The sequence below is a fragment of the Hipposideros armiger genome, unplaced genomic scaffold, assembly GCF_001890085.2.
Source record: "Hipposideros armiger isolate ML-2016 unplaced genomic scaffold, ASM189008v1 scaffold_286, whole genome shotgun sequence".
In the NCBI taxonomy this organism is placed as follows: domain Eukaryota; kingdom Metazoa; phylum Chordata; class Mammalia; order Chiroptera; family Hipposideridae; genus Hipposideros; species Hipposideros armiger.
The window spans coordinates 4,572-22,161 of record NW_017731636.1 but is presented as its reverse complement, the minus strand read 5'-3'; the positions used below and the strand labels follow the sequence as shown (position 1 = coordinate 22,161).

General features: G+C 44.7%; 1 protein-coding gene across 1 annotated transcript in view; it reads right to left on the bottom strand.

Annotated features, from left to right (window-relative positions):
* The window catches only part of CHCHD6 (coiled-coil-helix-coiled-coil-helix domain containing 6), a 314,058-nt gene extending 297,395 nt beyond the window's left edge, over positions 1-16,663 (bottom strand). Inside the window, exons 1-4 of the mRNA XM_019658655.1 lie at positions 16,658-16,663; positions 15,996-16,116; positions 12,005-12,074; positions 9,960-10,101 (exon numbers count right to left, since the gene is read on the bottom strand). Coding sequence (XP_019514200.1) covers positions 9,960-10,101; positions 12,005-12,074; positions 15,996-16,116; positions 16,658-16,663 — 339 coding nt within the window. The remainder of the gene's footprint in view (positions 1-9,959; positions 10,102-12,004; positions 12,075-15,995; positions 16,117-16,657) is intronic.
* Positions 16,664-17,590: the final 927 nt, after the last annotated feature.

The following is a 17,590-nucleotide window of genomic DNA, read 5'->3' as shown; positions in this document are numbered from 1 at the left end:
GCAATGATCACAATACCAACATGGGCCAGTGAAATGACGTCCTCCACAACTAGACTGAAGAACAAAAGGACAGCAACTTGTCTGTTCCCCCTTCCCGATTCCCTAATGCTGTTCCCCTCCCCCAATTCCCTAATAAAATCTTTAAAAAAAAGAAAAGAAATAAAATGAAAGTTTTTACTTTCTATCAGGTATAATGCAATCTCATATATCTAATAATATATGTCAGAAATACAACAAGCAAGGTCATAAATCTCATTCTCCCTTAAGGTAAAGCTACTGCCAGGCCTTTATTACTTCATCCACTGGATTTTTAAAGCTCTGTCCATCAGAAGACTCAGCCCAAGAAACCACTCTGTTCTTTCTTATTTCTCTCTAGAATGTTTGATTTGGACTCCAAACTTCCTCCCCTAATTCAGAGGGAAGCACATCTCACATAGGCTCCATTGACACCCAGTGCCTTCGCCCTAGTTGTAACTGGGGCTCTTATCAGTCAGCAAGTGGCAGAATCCATGCAGAAACATACTCGAAAACAGTTCACCGCTGCTGCACTAGATGGGAAATGATAACACTTCTGTCATCAGGAGTAGGTTATAAAAATCATTACCTTTCCTTGTCATTAGTCTTATGAACTTTTCCCAATAATGAGATGAATCATTACCTCATGCAGAAGAAGACTGAAAATCAATATTGTAAAAGTCAGAAGCAAAGAGACAGGGCAGTAATGCACATTAAATATCAAACTGCACTTAGCACAATGGAAATGAAATCCTCCAGACAAAACTACAGGTTCAAGGGTAGAGGGCTTGAGGACACCAGTCAGAGGAAGCACCAAGGACAACTGGGCAGCCAGCTCACTGGGACAGCAACCATGCCAGGTCTGCCTTGCAGTGCAATGTGACCCCTTCGCTAGGAGATGTGCTGTGATCCCAACATTGAGACCTTAAGTGCTCTCCCACAGGCTCCCTCAATCCTTGCATCTGGAAGACACAATGAGGAGAGAAAATTCTCCATACTTCTGTACCGGTTCTTCTCTCCATCTTTCTCCTCTTATTTAAATCCTCCAAAGTACAGTTTTGCAATTATCTCCACTAAAAGTACATGCCAACCACACCAATCCAAGTGGAAGTGATGGCTATAAGACAGGTTAGTTAGTATAAAGTCAGGCAGTCAGGAATTCCCTGGTAGGCTGAGCAAAAGAACAATGCACTGGCCATTTCTTACACTAGTCGTTTCTTTCAAAATTATAAGATAACACCCTCATACTGAAAAGGAGACATGAATCATGTCCCAGGGCAACAAAGCCATTTTGAAGGACTTTATGAAAGGCCTTCCCAAGGCTAAGCAACAAAACAAATCTGATAAACACCTTAATGACAGGCACCAGTATTCCAGCATTCCCCCTCCCAGGCAGAAAGAAAAGTATAAAACTCAAGCCTTTTACCCTAGCTAGTGGGCATCCCAGTTCTGGGTGCCCCCTCCCGCTCGGGAGCTGTAACCTTTCTCTTGCTTTAATAAAACTATCCTCTGCTACAAACTCTACCTCTCTGGTCTGTGTCTCCATTCTTCGGCTTCACGAGACTACGACCCTGGCACAAGAAATATCCTACATCAGCTGTGGCATTGCTCAGCATCTAGGTGAGTGCCTCATGCCCCTGTTGACTTACAGAACAGGGCCTGGGGCTAGCGTCCCTTCTCCTCTGTTCCGCACTGAGTACTGAATGTAATTGTAAGCCTTCAAAACCAGGCTTATATGGCTCTCTGCATCTGCTATAGCACTAAGCAATAAAAACCAACTCCAGCTACCTGAAGCAAAAGAAAGTTGATGGCAGGTTACCAGCAGATGGATGACCCAATCCTCAAAAAGGCAGGAGGACCAGAAAGAAACCAATGGCAGCCTCAAAGGTTGACAGCTGTGGTCAGCCATGCAACGAACAACCCTACCCTGGCTTCCAACCCTGGCCTCCCCACTCACACAAAGCTGCAAGTGCCTGGAGAGAGGGTCTGACTGGCTGCCTTTGGGCACTGTGCCTAGATCCTGCCTGTACCATGGCAGGGGGAGAGAAGGGTTTAGCTTCCATAGAGGAAGTTGGGCATTAGAATTGCAATCCCAGCAAGATGACACAACAGGAAACAGGTAAGTTCCCAAAAGGAAACAGGGGTACCAACTGCATAAAGAAATGGATGCTAAACAGTCAAAAAATGGGATCACCCATGAAAGCAGTTACTAAACATCTTCAAAATGAAGGAAGTCAATTGCTTCACTATCCCCTAGGAACTCTGGTTCACAAGGGCATTCATTATCAATCCAGAGATTTTGGGGGCAGGGGAGAAACCAAGTAAGGCTCTACCACCTTTATTCTAAAGTTACCCTTCATTTAAAAAAACCTACACACCTGTACTGAAGGTCATTTAAGTCCCTTCCCACTTGTAAAGGTGCTCTTCCAGGGATAGTCCTGAGAAGGCAGGGCCCGGCCCTCTCTTTTGTAGGTGGAGAAGGGAAGCTGTGAATTCCCTTTCACTGTAATCAATACATTCCAGGTGAGAATAAAGAGATACCACACCTGGAAACTGAAATTTTCCATGCTAGATGAATGTCCCAGGTGGCCAAATTTTTTTGCTCATGCCATATTTGTAAGGGCGAAATTCAGGGAATCAATAACGCAGTTAAACTTAGCTAGTTTGCAGTTTAACTCACTGCATAGCTTGCTATCTAGCCACCTGTAATTAGACTTAGTTTCTTTGCAGTCCAGTTCATACTGATATTCATCTGTTTTCTCCCCTCCCTGATTAACTCAAGAACTCTGTTCTCTTTCTCAAGTAATCCATGCCTCGTTAATTAACAACATCCTAACCTGAGAAAGAGCAATTTCTTAATCCTCAGGCACAGGGACACTGGAATCCAATTTACAACTCCCTTGCACTATTTACTGATAACACATTAAAGTCCCAGACCAGTCATGGCCAAGTCCTGAGTCCGAAGATAACATCATCTTCAAACAGACCAGACCCCAGGAAGGATGTCAGTCCTCAAACCTGCCTGACTGGTTCCCTCTTTCCTATACAAGAAAAAGCTAACCTGAAGTTCGGTGCAGCTGTCCACTCTGAGACTCTGGACCCTGCCCCGGTGACCCTCCTCCACCCCCCGCCAGTGTTTCTCTCCTTACTACCTGAGGCAGCCGTCATCTTTGGACACCACCATGAGCATTTTCTCTCTTCCTAACTTTAATAAAAACTTCTTTGTAGAGTCTGTGAATGCTTTCACCTTTTGTGAATGACCAGGGGCTAATTCCATGCCACGACAATATTAATTAACCCTTTACCTCCAGGACCAGGGTCCTTTTGACTTGGTTGTCAAGCTGCCTGCAGAGGGGTGATGACAACCTGCCTGTACCTCAGAGACTAACTACAAGGGCCTCTAAAACCATGTTCTCACCCCAGTTTCTCTCTGCATCAACTGCTTCTTCACCAGGATGCCACAGGGTTCTAAAAACACAAGTCAAATCACATCATCCCCACCCTTATAAACTTCTGGAAATCCTCTATGGGCTACATTGTGTATTAACTCCTCAAGGTATCCAAGGCCTTTTCTAATCTCACTTCATACCTTGTTCACTTCTTCTCTCACTGTGTCCCCTCACCTCCCTGACACCTGCCTGTCTCAGCCCAGCTATCCTTCAGCCTGTGGGCTCCATATCACTCAAGGCTAAGGTTACAGACAAAAAAGAGGGCACACACTAAACCCAACAAGCTCAGAGGAGGCCTGTCTGACAGGCCTTACAAACTCAGGGGCCAAAAGTAACCACAGAGGATGGTCTGGACATAAAAATTCCTAACTAAAAGCAGGTCATGGCAGGTAGTCATGTCCTAGGCCTGCAGCTTCCTTAACAAAGGTCTATCTTTATCTTTTTTGCATCTAGGATTACATACCTTTGAAACGTAAAAGTAATCTCCTTTTCTGAACCCCTCCGGGCACATCCATGAACCAGAAAACTAAACCAAGAACGCCTTGTTGTCATCTTGTTCCCAGAATACCATCTCTATGTTGTTAAAACAGAGGGATTGTAGTGGCGGCAGTAAGTCCCCTATTTTGAGGTTCGAAAAGTCTGGTATAATTTCACAAGTGTAATTTAGCTTGGGACTTGATGAAAGTTGTTTTTTCTTTCTTTCCTTCGCTTCCTTTCCACAACTGTTAATGGTTTTGCTTCCTACTGTAAATGTTAACTATCCTGTACTGACCAATGTAAAAGAAGCACGTGTCTCTCCATTTTACTTTTTATCCAGTCCAAGAGATTTCCCCACTTAGTTTTCTTCCAATTGAAACAGGACCTGGTTGGGACCCCCACAAAAGAGGCCTTGCAATGTCCCTGGCCTCGCCTCCCCCTGCCCTAGAGCATAACAATCGATCAACCCCCTCCCTGTGGTCTGAGCTTAGGATGTCCCCTGTCCCAGTACCCTGCTTTAGAGAATTACCCTGAAACATGCTTGCTTACTAGTCACAACGCCCACCCCCGCCGATTACAGTCTTTATGGCCTAGCATTCTTTCCAAGTTACTGTCATTGTTATGGGCCACGCAAGTCCCCCCCCCACTCACAACACCGGCTGAAAAACTTTTAAGTTTTCTTTCCTACAGAAATGTTGTTGTTGTTTTTTAATTGGGAAATTAGGGGAGAGGAACAGTGTTGGGAAACTGGGGAAAGGGACCAGCCAAGTTGTTGTTCTTCAATCTTAGTTGTGGAGGGCGCCAGTCGCCATCTGGCTGCCCATCATCAGCTCAAGGTGCTGTGTTCAGTCTTAGTTGCAGGTGGGCGTAGCCACCATCCCATGCGGGAGTCAAACCCGGCAGCCTTGTTGTTAAGAGCGCACGTTCTATCCACTGAGCCTCCAGGAGGCAGCTCAGGGTGCCAAGTTCAGTCTGAGTTGCGGGCGGGAGTAGCCCACCATCGAACTGCCTGTAGGCAGTCTTGTTGTTAGGAGCATGTGCTCTCACCAGCTGAGCCATTCTGCCACCTGTTGGCAGCTCAGCGGCAGCTCAGCTCGGGCAAAGCTCACGGGCCCATGTGGGAATCGAACCGGTGTCCCTGTTGCTCAGCGCTTGCGTTCTTAAGCTAACTTTCAACCAACTGAGCCACTCGGCTGACCCACCTATAGAAATGTTAAGTCTCCTTCTCCCTAGTTCCTTAGCGCCTGGCTTTGATTGCTCTTCTAATCAGTTTCTGAATCCTAGACCTAAGATTGCTCCTAGCCTGAATCATAGAAATCTCCTATCCCCCTGCTTCTTGATTGTTTTGTAAATCAGTTTCTTAATTGTAAACAATAGATTGTTTTTAATCTGAATCATAGAAATCTCCTACCCCTGCTTCAGATAACTACTTAAAAGCCTATGACTTCCCAACATCCCCCAAGCCATTCCGGACCTAATTCTTGGATAATTCCCTCCAAGATACTAAATATATAGATTTTACCATTTCCCAGGCCAGTAAGCCTAATGATTCTTTCCAAACCCATTCTGGGCCCAGCTCCTGGACAACTGACGCCACCTGAGAGACCAGCTGAATGGCCACAGGCTCCATAAGAGCTAACGGATTTATTAATTAAAATCAATTTTTCTTCACTCAGGGACCTTGGGGATACAAATGATACCCCAACAAGATTCCCAGTCGCAACCAAAGAAGCCAACACAATCTTCCAGGCGGATCTCGAGACCCCTTCCTCTCATCTGAGATCAGCTAGGGTGAGAGTTCCGTGAGCCCCCAATAGGCAGGGACAACTCTATGCCCCTGCCCAGCAGGAAGCAGATACAGAAGAAGAGACCTCCTGTCCCTCAGCTTCCCATAGAGATTTTATGCAGATCACATCTCTCAAGGTGTGAACAAGGCAGGCAATTAAAGGCAGGCATCAGGTCTCTGTATTCCTGCACGTCCAACACAGCCCACAGAATGTGACTGCCCAAAAGACCTCCCCTCAAAACTCCTTTTCATTGTGATTATCTACCCTTAGGGGAAACAAATGGGTATAAAATACCCAACTGGATTAAACCAGTCACCCACACAAGCGCAGTCTAAAAAGATGAGGTAATAGCCTCTTGTCAATCACAGGTGTCAATCAAGTGGTCCCACGCCCAGAGAGGAAAAGCCCATTCTAGAGAAGGGATAAAAACCCCAAGTCCTGGCCAGTCAGCGCCCTTTGAGTGTTTTGAGCCTTGCCTTTGCTCACGGCCCACTCCAAATTCTTTGGACTGTACTTTTTCTCCTAATAACGTCACCTTGGGCCTTGAGCCCTGAGCCCCTTGAGCCCTTGGCTGCCTTTTGAGCTTCTCCCTTTGCTCGGCAGGCTCCAAACACTTGGGAGTGTAATTTCTCTTCTAATAATGGGCCCTTGAGCCATTCTCTACTGCTCAAGCCCACTTCTAATTCTTTGAAGAGTACTATCTCTTCTAATAAACTGCTTTTTCACTACTGTGCCTCAGTATCTCGCTCAATTCTTTGCTCGAGATGCCAAGAACCTGGACATTGTGCCAAGAAGTGCCCACTCTCCGGCAATACCATCACTGTTCTGGGTTGATGACCATGTTGGAGAGCCATATCGTCTGAGGGAAGGCTCCATGCAGAGCCCTGGAACCATCACACAGCCTCTGGAGGAATGCCCAGATTTTCCCCTAAATATCCCAGGCCGGTCTGAGAATGTGACGGCAGTTTTTGGAAGTGTTAACCCGCTACATTCTCAGACCACCGGTGCTCTGATAATAAACATTTATGCTACGACCCAACTCCTGTGTCGGTCTATTGGCTGAGCGGCGCAGGCAGCACAAGCCCCGGACTCGTTTGGCCTCCGGTTTCACCACCCCCTTAATCTACCAGCAGGATTTCATGTAACTCTCCTTATATCTCCTCCTTTGATTCTAATGTATAAAATAAGCTGCAAAACTGCCATTTTCCGGGCCATTTTTTCAATCCATTTAGCTTTTGCTTCCCAGCATTTTCCATCAGTTTGGGTCAAATAAATTTTTAGATGACTTTCTTAGGCTGGACATGCTTTCATTGACAAGGTCAAATGCCATCTCTTCCACCAGCAGTTGACACCACTGCCTTTGGATTCCCAGGCATATTATCTTTACTTCCATTTCACACTTAATATAACCACAATTTGGGCTTTTTCAAAGTTTTTGGTGTAAGTCTGTGTTCCCCATTAGACTTAAAATCTCCCAAGGGCAAGGATCCTATATTGTTCGTATTTCCCAGAGGGCCTATTTTAACCAGCATTTCTTATGTGCTTACTACATGCTTTGAACATCTGTGCAGAGGCCTTCCCCTCCCGAGAAGATACAGTCCTGAGTGGTGATCTCATACTGTCTCCAGCTTTCTTCTGTGGAGCACAGTACACCCAAGCCACCCACCTGGAGCAGAGCAACTCTGCTCCTGGTCTTGAAGCCCATGGTCCCTGAAGCATGTTATTACATGCTGCTACAGCCATTTCTTCCCCACCCCACCCCACTTCTAACCAGGATATCACAATTTGTGAGAACTAAACGTTTGGTCTTCCTCCATTATTACTGACACAGAGCTCCTTAAACCCTAGGAATTTCCTAAGTGATGAAGAATGATAAAGGTATCTGTTGTTATGTTAATGACTTTTGCAAAGCACCCAAGGATGGGGGCTGGTGGCTAGTGAAGCCAACCATGTGATTAGAGGGTTGAAACTTTCAGTCCCACGCCCCCACTACCACCTCCAAGAAGGGGAGACTGGGCTGGAGGTTAAGTTCAATCATCATTGGCCAATGATTTAATCAATCATGCCTATATAATGAAGCCCCATAAAATCCCAAAAGGACTGGGTTTGGAGAGCTTCTGGATTGGTGTACACATGGAGATTTAGGGTGACATGCTTAGAAAGAGCATGGAAGCTCTATGCCCTTTCCCCATATCCTGCTCTATGCATCTCCTCCACCTGGCTGTTCCTGATTTACATCCTTTAAAATAACCACTAATCTAGAAACATGTTTCTAATTTGCCCTAGCACATTAGTCAAACCCAAGGATGGCGTCGTGGAAATTTCTGATTTATAGTCAGTCAGTCAGAAGCACTAGACTTCAATTGGCATCTGAGGGAGGGGGAAGGTTTTGTGGGGCTAAGCCCTTACCTGTGGAATCTGATGCTCTCCTGGTAGAAAGTGTGAATGAAAAAGGGGCCACATACTAAACCTGACAAGCTCATGGGGGGCCAGCATGACAGGCTCTACAAACTCAGAAACCGAAATCAACCACATAGGGTGGTCTGAACATAAAAATTCCTAACTAAAAGCGAGTCATGGTTGGTAGTCACAACCTTGGCCTGTAGCTTCCTTGACAAAAATCAATCTTTACCTTAAGTGAGCCTATTATCTTTTTACATCTAAGCTAACAAACCCTTACTTAGAGAATCAGAGTAATCCCGCTTTCCAGACTCCTCAGAGTACAACCCACCAAACCAGAGTGAGACTGTAGAGCCCCTCATTGTTATCTTGTTCCCCGAATACCATCTCTATGTGCTGTAAAATGTTAATTAACTATCCTGTACCCACCAATGTCAAAGAAGTATGCGTCTCTCCGTTTTACTTTTTATCTAATCCCAGAGATTTCCTCACTTTGCTTTCGCCCACCCCCTTAATCTACAACCAGTAGATTTCATGTAACCCTTTTTGTATCTCCTCCTTTTATTCAAATGTATAAAATAAGCTGCAAAACTGCCATACTCCAGAGCATTTTCTTAATTGAGATTTTGCTTCCCAGCAATTGTCGTCAGTTTGGCTCAAATAAACTCATTAAACTTCTCTACAGGTTTGGATGTTTCTTACGTCAACAAGTGTCAGAACTGAGTTTAATTATAGGACATCCAGCTAGTATTGAAGAATTCCTTGGATGTGTGGGGGGGAAACCCCATACACTGGAATTAGGAGAATTATTAATTACTGTCAGTCCTAATTCTGTCTGGATGCCCACCTCCCCACACACACACCTCTGAAATGTGACTAGAAAAGAGCCCTAGCTTGAGTCAGTGGTGCCGTACCTGTTCCCTCGGCCTATGACTGGCTTAGCCATGGGCACATGGTGCAATTTAGGTTAATGTGATTTAACAGCACTTCTGTTGGAGGCTTCTGGGAACGTTCTCCTTGCTGACAGAACAAACACAGCCTCTCTTCTTTTGCTGAGAGTTGTCCTGTCTGCACAAGACCGGGACAGCGGTATCAACCACCGTTTAACTGTGGGGACAAATGGTCTGAGATGCACTGGCATGCTGAGGATGGCGGAGTGGAAGAAGAGCTGGGGTCCATGAAGACACCAATGGGCTGCTGAATTAGTCAAGCCTAGGGCACTTCTAGAGTTCTCATGCTGTGAAATACAGCCTGCGTCACATTCATGATCTGGCATGGCGCACTACCCCTGCAATTGCTTATTACCTCCTTTCATCCCTTGGGCGGCACTGAGTGCAAACATCCTAATCCTGGATCAAAGCTCATGGATGCTGGAGGACATGTCCACACCAGCAACTAGGGAGCTAGGATTTACACCAGCTTGCCTAACTCTACAAATGATGCTCTCCATCTCATTTACTGCATGGCCCCAAGCCCCAGTCCTCTCTCTTCACACCTTCCTGGCACACATACCACAGCAGCACCTACAACTGTCAGGTTTCAGAGCAGGACCAGGCCTTCAAATGATCCAGCCCTCATGGGATAGACCTGAGGTCCCCCGTGACTGAAAACACAGGCCAGAACACAGCGAAGCATATCAGTGCCAGATCCAGGGCTAGAAGAACCCAAGTTCCTGCTCCTTAGGAAGATACCCTTTCCACAGAGGTGATCTGGAGGACATCGGATGGGCAGGCTGACCCCTGGGCTTCAGTAAGATCAGGTGCTAGGCCTGACCTCTGTTTCCCTGTGCTGTGAGAGCACAAAAAGCCAGCTCAGGAAGATCTGTACTCACCAGCAGGACTGACTTCCGCTTCTCCTGGTCAACGCTGCCCTCCTCCGAATGCAGGGATGCACTCAGATGCTTCATAGCTGCCTCTCTTTCCCTCGCTGCCTGGAACAGCTCATCCTGGACGGTGGCCTGTTCCTGTTTATACCTGTGCCAGGAAAGAGATGGGAGAAGCAGGTACAGATGGAATGATTGGCAGAAGGTAGCCAAGAAGAAGTTTGTGCACTCACTTCAGCTGGCCAGGGAGCTGGGATCTGTGGGCCAATGGAACTCTGAGACTGGCCAGAGAGAATACTGCGAAATCCCATCCTCAATCCAACCCCTCGGTCAGGAATCAGTGACAATCCCCAAGGCAAAAGGATACAATGACACTTTCTCAGCCATGACAATACAGATTAGGAACAGAAAGAGAGCTGACCACCACGTGAGAAAGCAGGCAGCCATAGCAAAATGAGAGACTCTCAGAACAGGGGTTCAACCCTGCACTAGCCATTCCTTCAAAATGGGTAAGCAAATGGGAAGCCCACCTTACCTACCTATACTCAAGGGCCTGAAGGTTTTAGATAACATCAGCCCTTGTTTTTGAACATGTAACTCTTCATTCTGAGTGTGTTCCTAACCTTTGACCTATTTCTGGGCTTTCTGCCCAATAAAATAACCCTAAAGAAAAAAAAGTTATTAGTACTAAGATAGTCTTAGAAGTATTATTTATAATAGTGTAAAAAATGCAAATAGCTGAAATGTACAACAATCAAGGTCAAGTTAAAGAAAATCTAGTATAATCACACAATGGTATATTACATCATTAGAAAATATTCATTATTTGATTTGTCTATAGGTTGGATCTAAAATTGAGAATAAACAATATTTTTAGCAATAAAAATGTTTATAAAGCAGGTATAACAAATGAAAACTAATTATAATATTAAGTGAAAACAGCAAAATATAAAATTATATATGACTTTGAAAAAATAATCCTAAACTAAGGGAAAGAAGACATTTGAAAGAAACACTCCAAAACACTAACAGTGGTTGTCATGAAATGATGGGTGATTTTTTTCATTTTATATATTTTCTAAGTCTTTCATTAGTATGTATTACTTGAACATTTTTTAACAGTTTAAAAGTACAAAAAAAAAAGTTTCAAGTTAGTTGTTCTTGGAGAGGCCTGTTAGGATTAGGGAGGTTAGATTCTTAGAACGCGGGTCTCAATTCATGACTATGGAAACAGACCCACATGGCTGACCTACTGGAAGGAGCAAACCAACTGTGGCTAACACAGAGCCTGCTAAACAAACTTACTGGGTCCTTTGTCACAGAAGCCAATGTCCTCAAGGGTGTCAAAGAAGCTGATCAATAACAACTACTGTTAGCATTCACGGAGAACTCTGTGTGTCAGGCACTGTGCATGCTTTACATGCATTAACATATTCAAGCACGACAATATTCCAGTAAAAACGGTATTCAAGTTATGCCCTTCTCAGAGGCCTAGGCAGATACAGTGATTGTCCAGGGGCACATTCCCAGTAAGTGGCAGAACGAGGATGCAAGCCTGCACTCCAGGATGGCCTCTGTGCCTTAAGCACCGTTCTACAAGCCTCATGGCAAGTGAAGCAGGCCCCATTTTGGAGGTGTGGCCAGCTCTCTAGGGCTGTGGCCTGTGCTGATGGGAAGTCACCAACATCCTGGAGCCAGTCCACTTTGCCTACTACAGTTAGAATTGTGAGGGCTCCTTTCTCCTTCAGATCTCTAAAAGTACGCCTGCACGCACACACAGGCACAGAAGATCCAGACACTCAACTGTTTAGTACTGGCTTTTTCAAGTGAATTTTTAAGAACATGAGCGATCAACTCCCACACACCCCTTTTGATGTTTCTTCATCCTTAAACGGAGGCCAGTGTCACCTATACCCTAAGGCTGACATGCAATCCAAATACGAAAAAATGTGTGAGACAAACTCTTGGGCCTTTAGGCCAGGGAAAGGTACCCACTGAGGAAACAGCATTCAGCTGGAGTGCAGAGCCAGGGGTGAGTGGGTCCTCTTGCTCACCTCTTGAGATCCTCCTCCACCCCTGAGGGCTGCCGGCTACCACCATACTCTGACCTGGGCAGTTTAGAGTCTGCAAAGGCATGAGAAGAAAAGGCCTGTCAGCAGTATCCCAGGATGAGCGAAGGCATCTAGGAAAGGAGCTCAGACGTGCACCCCCAGGGATGGACTAAGAACACATCCTTAATCCAGCCAGTCTGGGGAGGGATGGCCTGAAGGCCTTCCCGCTCTCTTATTCTACACCCCCAGGACCACTTACTGCCTGGGGCTGGTAGCAGGCAGAGCCATTTGAGTGCAGTGTTCCAAATCCATCCCTACTCACCCTACAACTACTTGAAATCTAGGTCATCTCCTAAACACAGGCCCGGAAGAACTGAGGGACCACTGCTCTGCTTCATGCTGAAAGACAGCCTCCACGGTCTGGGTTTTGACACAGCGGAGGAGAGGGGAGAGGAGGCTCCTTAAATCTTGTTTGCCTCAGTACCACAGTCTACAGATTTATAATCCTGAAAGTGGCAAATACCCCATATTAATGATATTTTATATATCATTTAACCTGTATCACCTCTAGTATTATTGGATTCTTTAAGTTGTTACAGTAGGTCTACCTTTTGATGGTCATGAACTTTCTGAGCAAATCCAATTCACTGTACTCTCTCCACCACTTGGTGATACTGAAGGTTCTGTTCTCCTTCCCCCAGACTTTATCCTTCCCAAACCACCTCTCAGCCAAAGTTCAACACTTTTCTGTGGCCTTGGCTAAATGTCCGACACCTCCATCACAGCTTTCTAAAGAGGCAGCAACTAAGACTGCACAAAATATTATAGAAGAACCAGGCTTTGTGAAAGAATATGTGAGGATTTGCTATTTCACTCCCAAGGCGTTAAGCATGCTGAACTTTAGGGCCTCACACACTCAACCTTTCAGTGAGTCATTTCCAAAAGTAATTATCCTAAGATTCGCCCTCTCAGATGCCCTCTCACAGAAGGATGGGAATGGCAGTGCTCTGGCCTGCAAGGAGGGCACACCTAAATGCTCCACAGTAACATGCCAGGTTCTCCACTGGGAATAAAAATCATATACTGCTGCCCAGTTCGTATTTTGACATTAAGGCTCCCTGTTCCTATTTATGTACTTATGAGAGCTTTATTGAGGTATAATTTATCCTATTTATTTTTGCTTTTTATACAATTTTCTCTTATCACTACAGAAATAATATATCTACTCATTGTAGCGAATGTGGCACTAATCCACACTCTTACCTTCCATGTACAAACCTACCCATTTCCCTGCCCCCTTGGTAATGCTCATTATTTAATACATGTATCATTAGCAAAATTGAGAATCACATCACATATTTATGTTCATTTGTGTATATTTTCTATTAATGATCTTTAAGAACTCTTTATATATGAAGACTACTAATACTGTCGTGTCATATTTCCCTAGTTTATCATTCATCTTTCATTTATTTTTTCTAAATTGTCTCTAATTTCTTACAGTTACATTATCCACTTTTCTTCAGAATTTAGGGGTTCTCAACTTAATGGAGCACATAGAAAGTCTACTTATTATACTTTTATGTACCCTTATACTTTTATGGCTTCAATTCCTACATTCAAATCTTTTATTTCCTCTGACATTTATTTTGAGGTATGGTGTAACATAAGGATTTAATTTCAACTTCTTTTTCTAATTTGTTCCATCACTAAAATAAAAGCAAACACTGATTTTAAAAGTAAAAATATTTGGGCGGCTGGTTAGTTCAGGTGGTTAGAGCGCAGGCTCATAACACCAAGGTTGCTGGTTCGATTCCCACATGGGCCAAGAAGCTGCACCCTCCACAACTAGATTAAAGACAACTACTTGACTTGGAGTTGATGGGTCCTGGAACAAAGCCCTCCATAACTAGATAGAAACAACTACTTGACTTGGAGCTGATGGGTCCTGGAAAAATACACTGTTCCCCAATAAAATTTCTAAAAAAAATTAAATTTAATTAATTAAAACATTGACTTGTTAAGAAAAGTACAAATATTTAAAACTAGTCAACTTCATGACAGTTGATTTATGCTGACTATTCTTCAGCATTCAGAAACTCAAAACTTACTCATCATTTAAACAGCAAAATACTTGTTTAAAACTAAAACCAAATGACAAATGAGCCACTATTCATGCGTCTTAAACTGCTAAAACTTACCAAAATTGAAACAAGTGCTTCTTTTATCTTCCAAAGCTGAAACTGATGTGTGTGTGATATAATTTGGCAATTTTTGTTTTGACCACTTCTCCCTTTCAACAGTTAATGCAGTTTATTAAAGTGCATTAGGTTAAGTTACATTCACTTCGACTGATCAGTCAGCTAGAGAGCATGGGAGCTAGCTCTTCTGATAATGAACAGGGGCATCTTATGTGGGTTTTGAGAACCTCACTTAGCCCCTTCACTGACAGTTATTCAAAAAGATCTCAGGGTGGGTCCAAATCCAGGTACTGATTTGCTCCAACACTCAGGAAGCCCTGAGGCAGACAATACAGGGGGAGAGGAGTCGAAGGCTTGGCTGGCACCCTGGCCATGAGGATGAAGCCAGAGTTCTCCAGCCACTGTACAGCGGTCTCCAGGACCTGGCCCCTGAGCATGGCCCTGACACCTACCCCTTCCTTCTACTTTGTACTCCAGAGACAACAAACCATTTCTAGTTCCCCAAACAAGACAGGCTGCACCACCTCTAGACCTCTGCTAATGCTGTTCACCATGCCTGAACTGTCCATCTACCACTGCTCTTTCAAAATCCAGTTCAGAGGTCATCTCCCCTTGGACTCCTACCCTAAAATAATGAGTCACTCTTTCCTGTGTGCTACCTTGGATCTTGGGCATGCTTCTACTGTTGCAACATCACATGATACATGTAATCTACAGGGTTATACATCTGGCTCCTTAACTAGAGCTGTGCGTACCATAAGAGAGGGGTCCCTGTCTACCTGTTGCTGTGTCCCAGCATGAAGCACTCATCCTGATGGCAAGCTTTCAGTAAATCCCGAGTGGACAGGATATAGCTCCTGCCTTCTATAATCTTATCACCTAATAGGAAAGATTAGCAGAGAAGACAACTCTAATGCAAGGCCACTCACAATACAATGAACGGTTATCCACTATGAGACAGGGTTTGTACTCCACAGTGCCGTGGCTCCAACAGTCAATCAGTGAAAAAATACACATCAAGTTACAGGTGATAGCTATGACCCAGATTCTCATAAACAAGTACTCATTGAGTAGAACAGCAGTTGCCCCAAGACCTGTCTAGTTTGTAATATCTTAATATTTTTGTACCTTACTCCTTTCTTAAACTTTTTTGTTCCTTTGTGTTTGCTGATAGTAGTTATTGGAGAAAAAGACCAATTTCTTTATTTGCGATGGGCACAAGAGTAAGGAACAAATCAGCTTTGAGCCCCGCGTGGGTGCCAGAGGAGGAGCTCCTAGGAGGTGCCGCGTAGCAGGTGCTCATGAAGCCCAGAGTGGACTGCCCAGTAGCCAGACCAGGATCTGAGGGTAGAGGTGCTGAGGTTGAAGCCAAAGTCACTGACTCAATTCCCCTCAACTGGCCCATTTCACGTAAACCCCTATCGTTCTTTGGGCCATACCAACAGTAATGGTTATGCTTCACTTACGGATCCTTAAAAGCAACTTCTTCCTGGGGTTGTCAAACCAAACCCTTTTGCCTCATTTTTTACATACAGAGAAGCTGAAAGAGTAAGAGGAAATGGTCCAGCCCCAATCACAGAGGCTCGGACTGACTTGTGCTGCTCCCTTTATACTAGACAGTGTCTGTCATGCACAGAAGCCACACTCTCCTGGAAAGCAGCAATCAGAAAAGAGTTGCTTACATCACCCAGAAACAAACGGGAGCCACATTGGCATGTTTTGACAGGAACATGATTTGTCATTCCTTGCACACTCGACTCCCGCTCTCCACAGCATTACTGCAGCCTGCGTACCTTTCTCCAGGCCTTTAGAGATGCCAAATGCGGAAGGTGCAGGAGCAGGAGGAAAAGTCAGCTGGCCGACTTTGGAAGGCTGGCTGGAATTCTTCATGCGGTTAACCACATTTTCAGACAGCTAAGGGAAGAATTGAGGGATGGGAAAAGAGACAGGCAAAAAGTTATATCACAGAAACCTCTGGAAAAAAAGACTCTCCTTTATCCATGCCCCAGGTTGACCACTGACACCGCTTCCTCAAGCCGAACTCCAATAATATAATTCCACTCAAAAGCCTCCCAAGACGGTCCAGTGCCTACCAGGTTAGTACCAAACCCCTGTCTGGATTCTGGGCCAACTACAGCAGGTCCCCTGCTGGCTCTCCAACTTCGTCTCCGGCTGCTCCCTGCACTCACCCTGCACCCAGTGGAACCTGAGTTCTCATTTTTCTCACCCTCTCTGAATTCATTATGCTGCTCCTCTGCCGAGAACCACCAGCAGCCCCTTACCCTTGGCACACCTCCACTTGTCCAAATCTTACCTTTCCTTTAAGGGCATCTCACTGTCCACTCTTCTGTGGGGTCTTCCCTGATAGCACCCAAGTTAGGTAGCATTTCTCCCCTTCCTTAACGCTCCTATTAGAACACATGTGTGCCTCTTAGGGATGTACCACACATCCTACCTGCATCATCCTGATGGTTTGTAAATACCTTGACGGCAGAGGCTCCCTCTTACTCACCTCTGTACACCCCCCAGTATCACACATATAGCAGACAATAACAACACTGCTTCATTCATTTCACCTTAGTTCCCTTTAACGAAGACTAGATAACTGAAACTTTCATTCATTTTAGAGGAAGTGAAATAGGCATGAGGGTGTCATAAAACAGTTTACTGAAATGAAATAGCAAGCTAGGGATAAATCCAGAATGAAAACCCTTAAGTGTTCACTTCAGTAAATATTTATTAAGTGCCTAATAGGTGCAAGGCATCATGAAGCACAGTTGAGGGGGAAAATGTTAAAAATGACTTGAAGACAAAAGCCATGATTAAGAACTCCACTTCCAGGTATCCAGCTGAGAAAAGTGCCCCCACATGTACACAGCAGCATTGGAATAGCAAAAAAAGAAAAAGAACATAAATATGCAACAATAGAAAACTGGTTAAAAGAATGATGGCATATACCTCTTATGAAATATTATGGAACCATTAAGAAAGAATGAGGTAAGACATGTATGTAACTGTCAGGAAAGATGGATGAGATACGAGGTCCGACAATTAAGTTAACGAACTCGTCCTAGAAAAAGTGCTACATACCTCATGGCTGAATATCACTATGGTCACCTTTGTAGTACTCCCTTTGGGAACCTATACACCGACACCAGAACCTAGTCCACCCTTCTAAGCAATTTTGGAACTCTTTTTCTGGAATGGCCATCAGAGGTCTTGTCGTATTGCTCTTGATGTCCTGAATGTCATCAAAATGTCTCCCTTTCAATATTTCCTTTATCTTCGGGTAAAGAAAGAAGTCACTGGGGGCCAGATCAGGTGAGTAGGGAGGGTGTTCCAATACAGTTATTTGTTTACTGGCTAAAGACTCCCTCACAGACAGTGC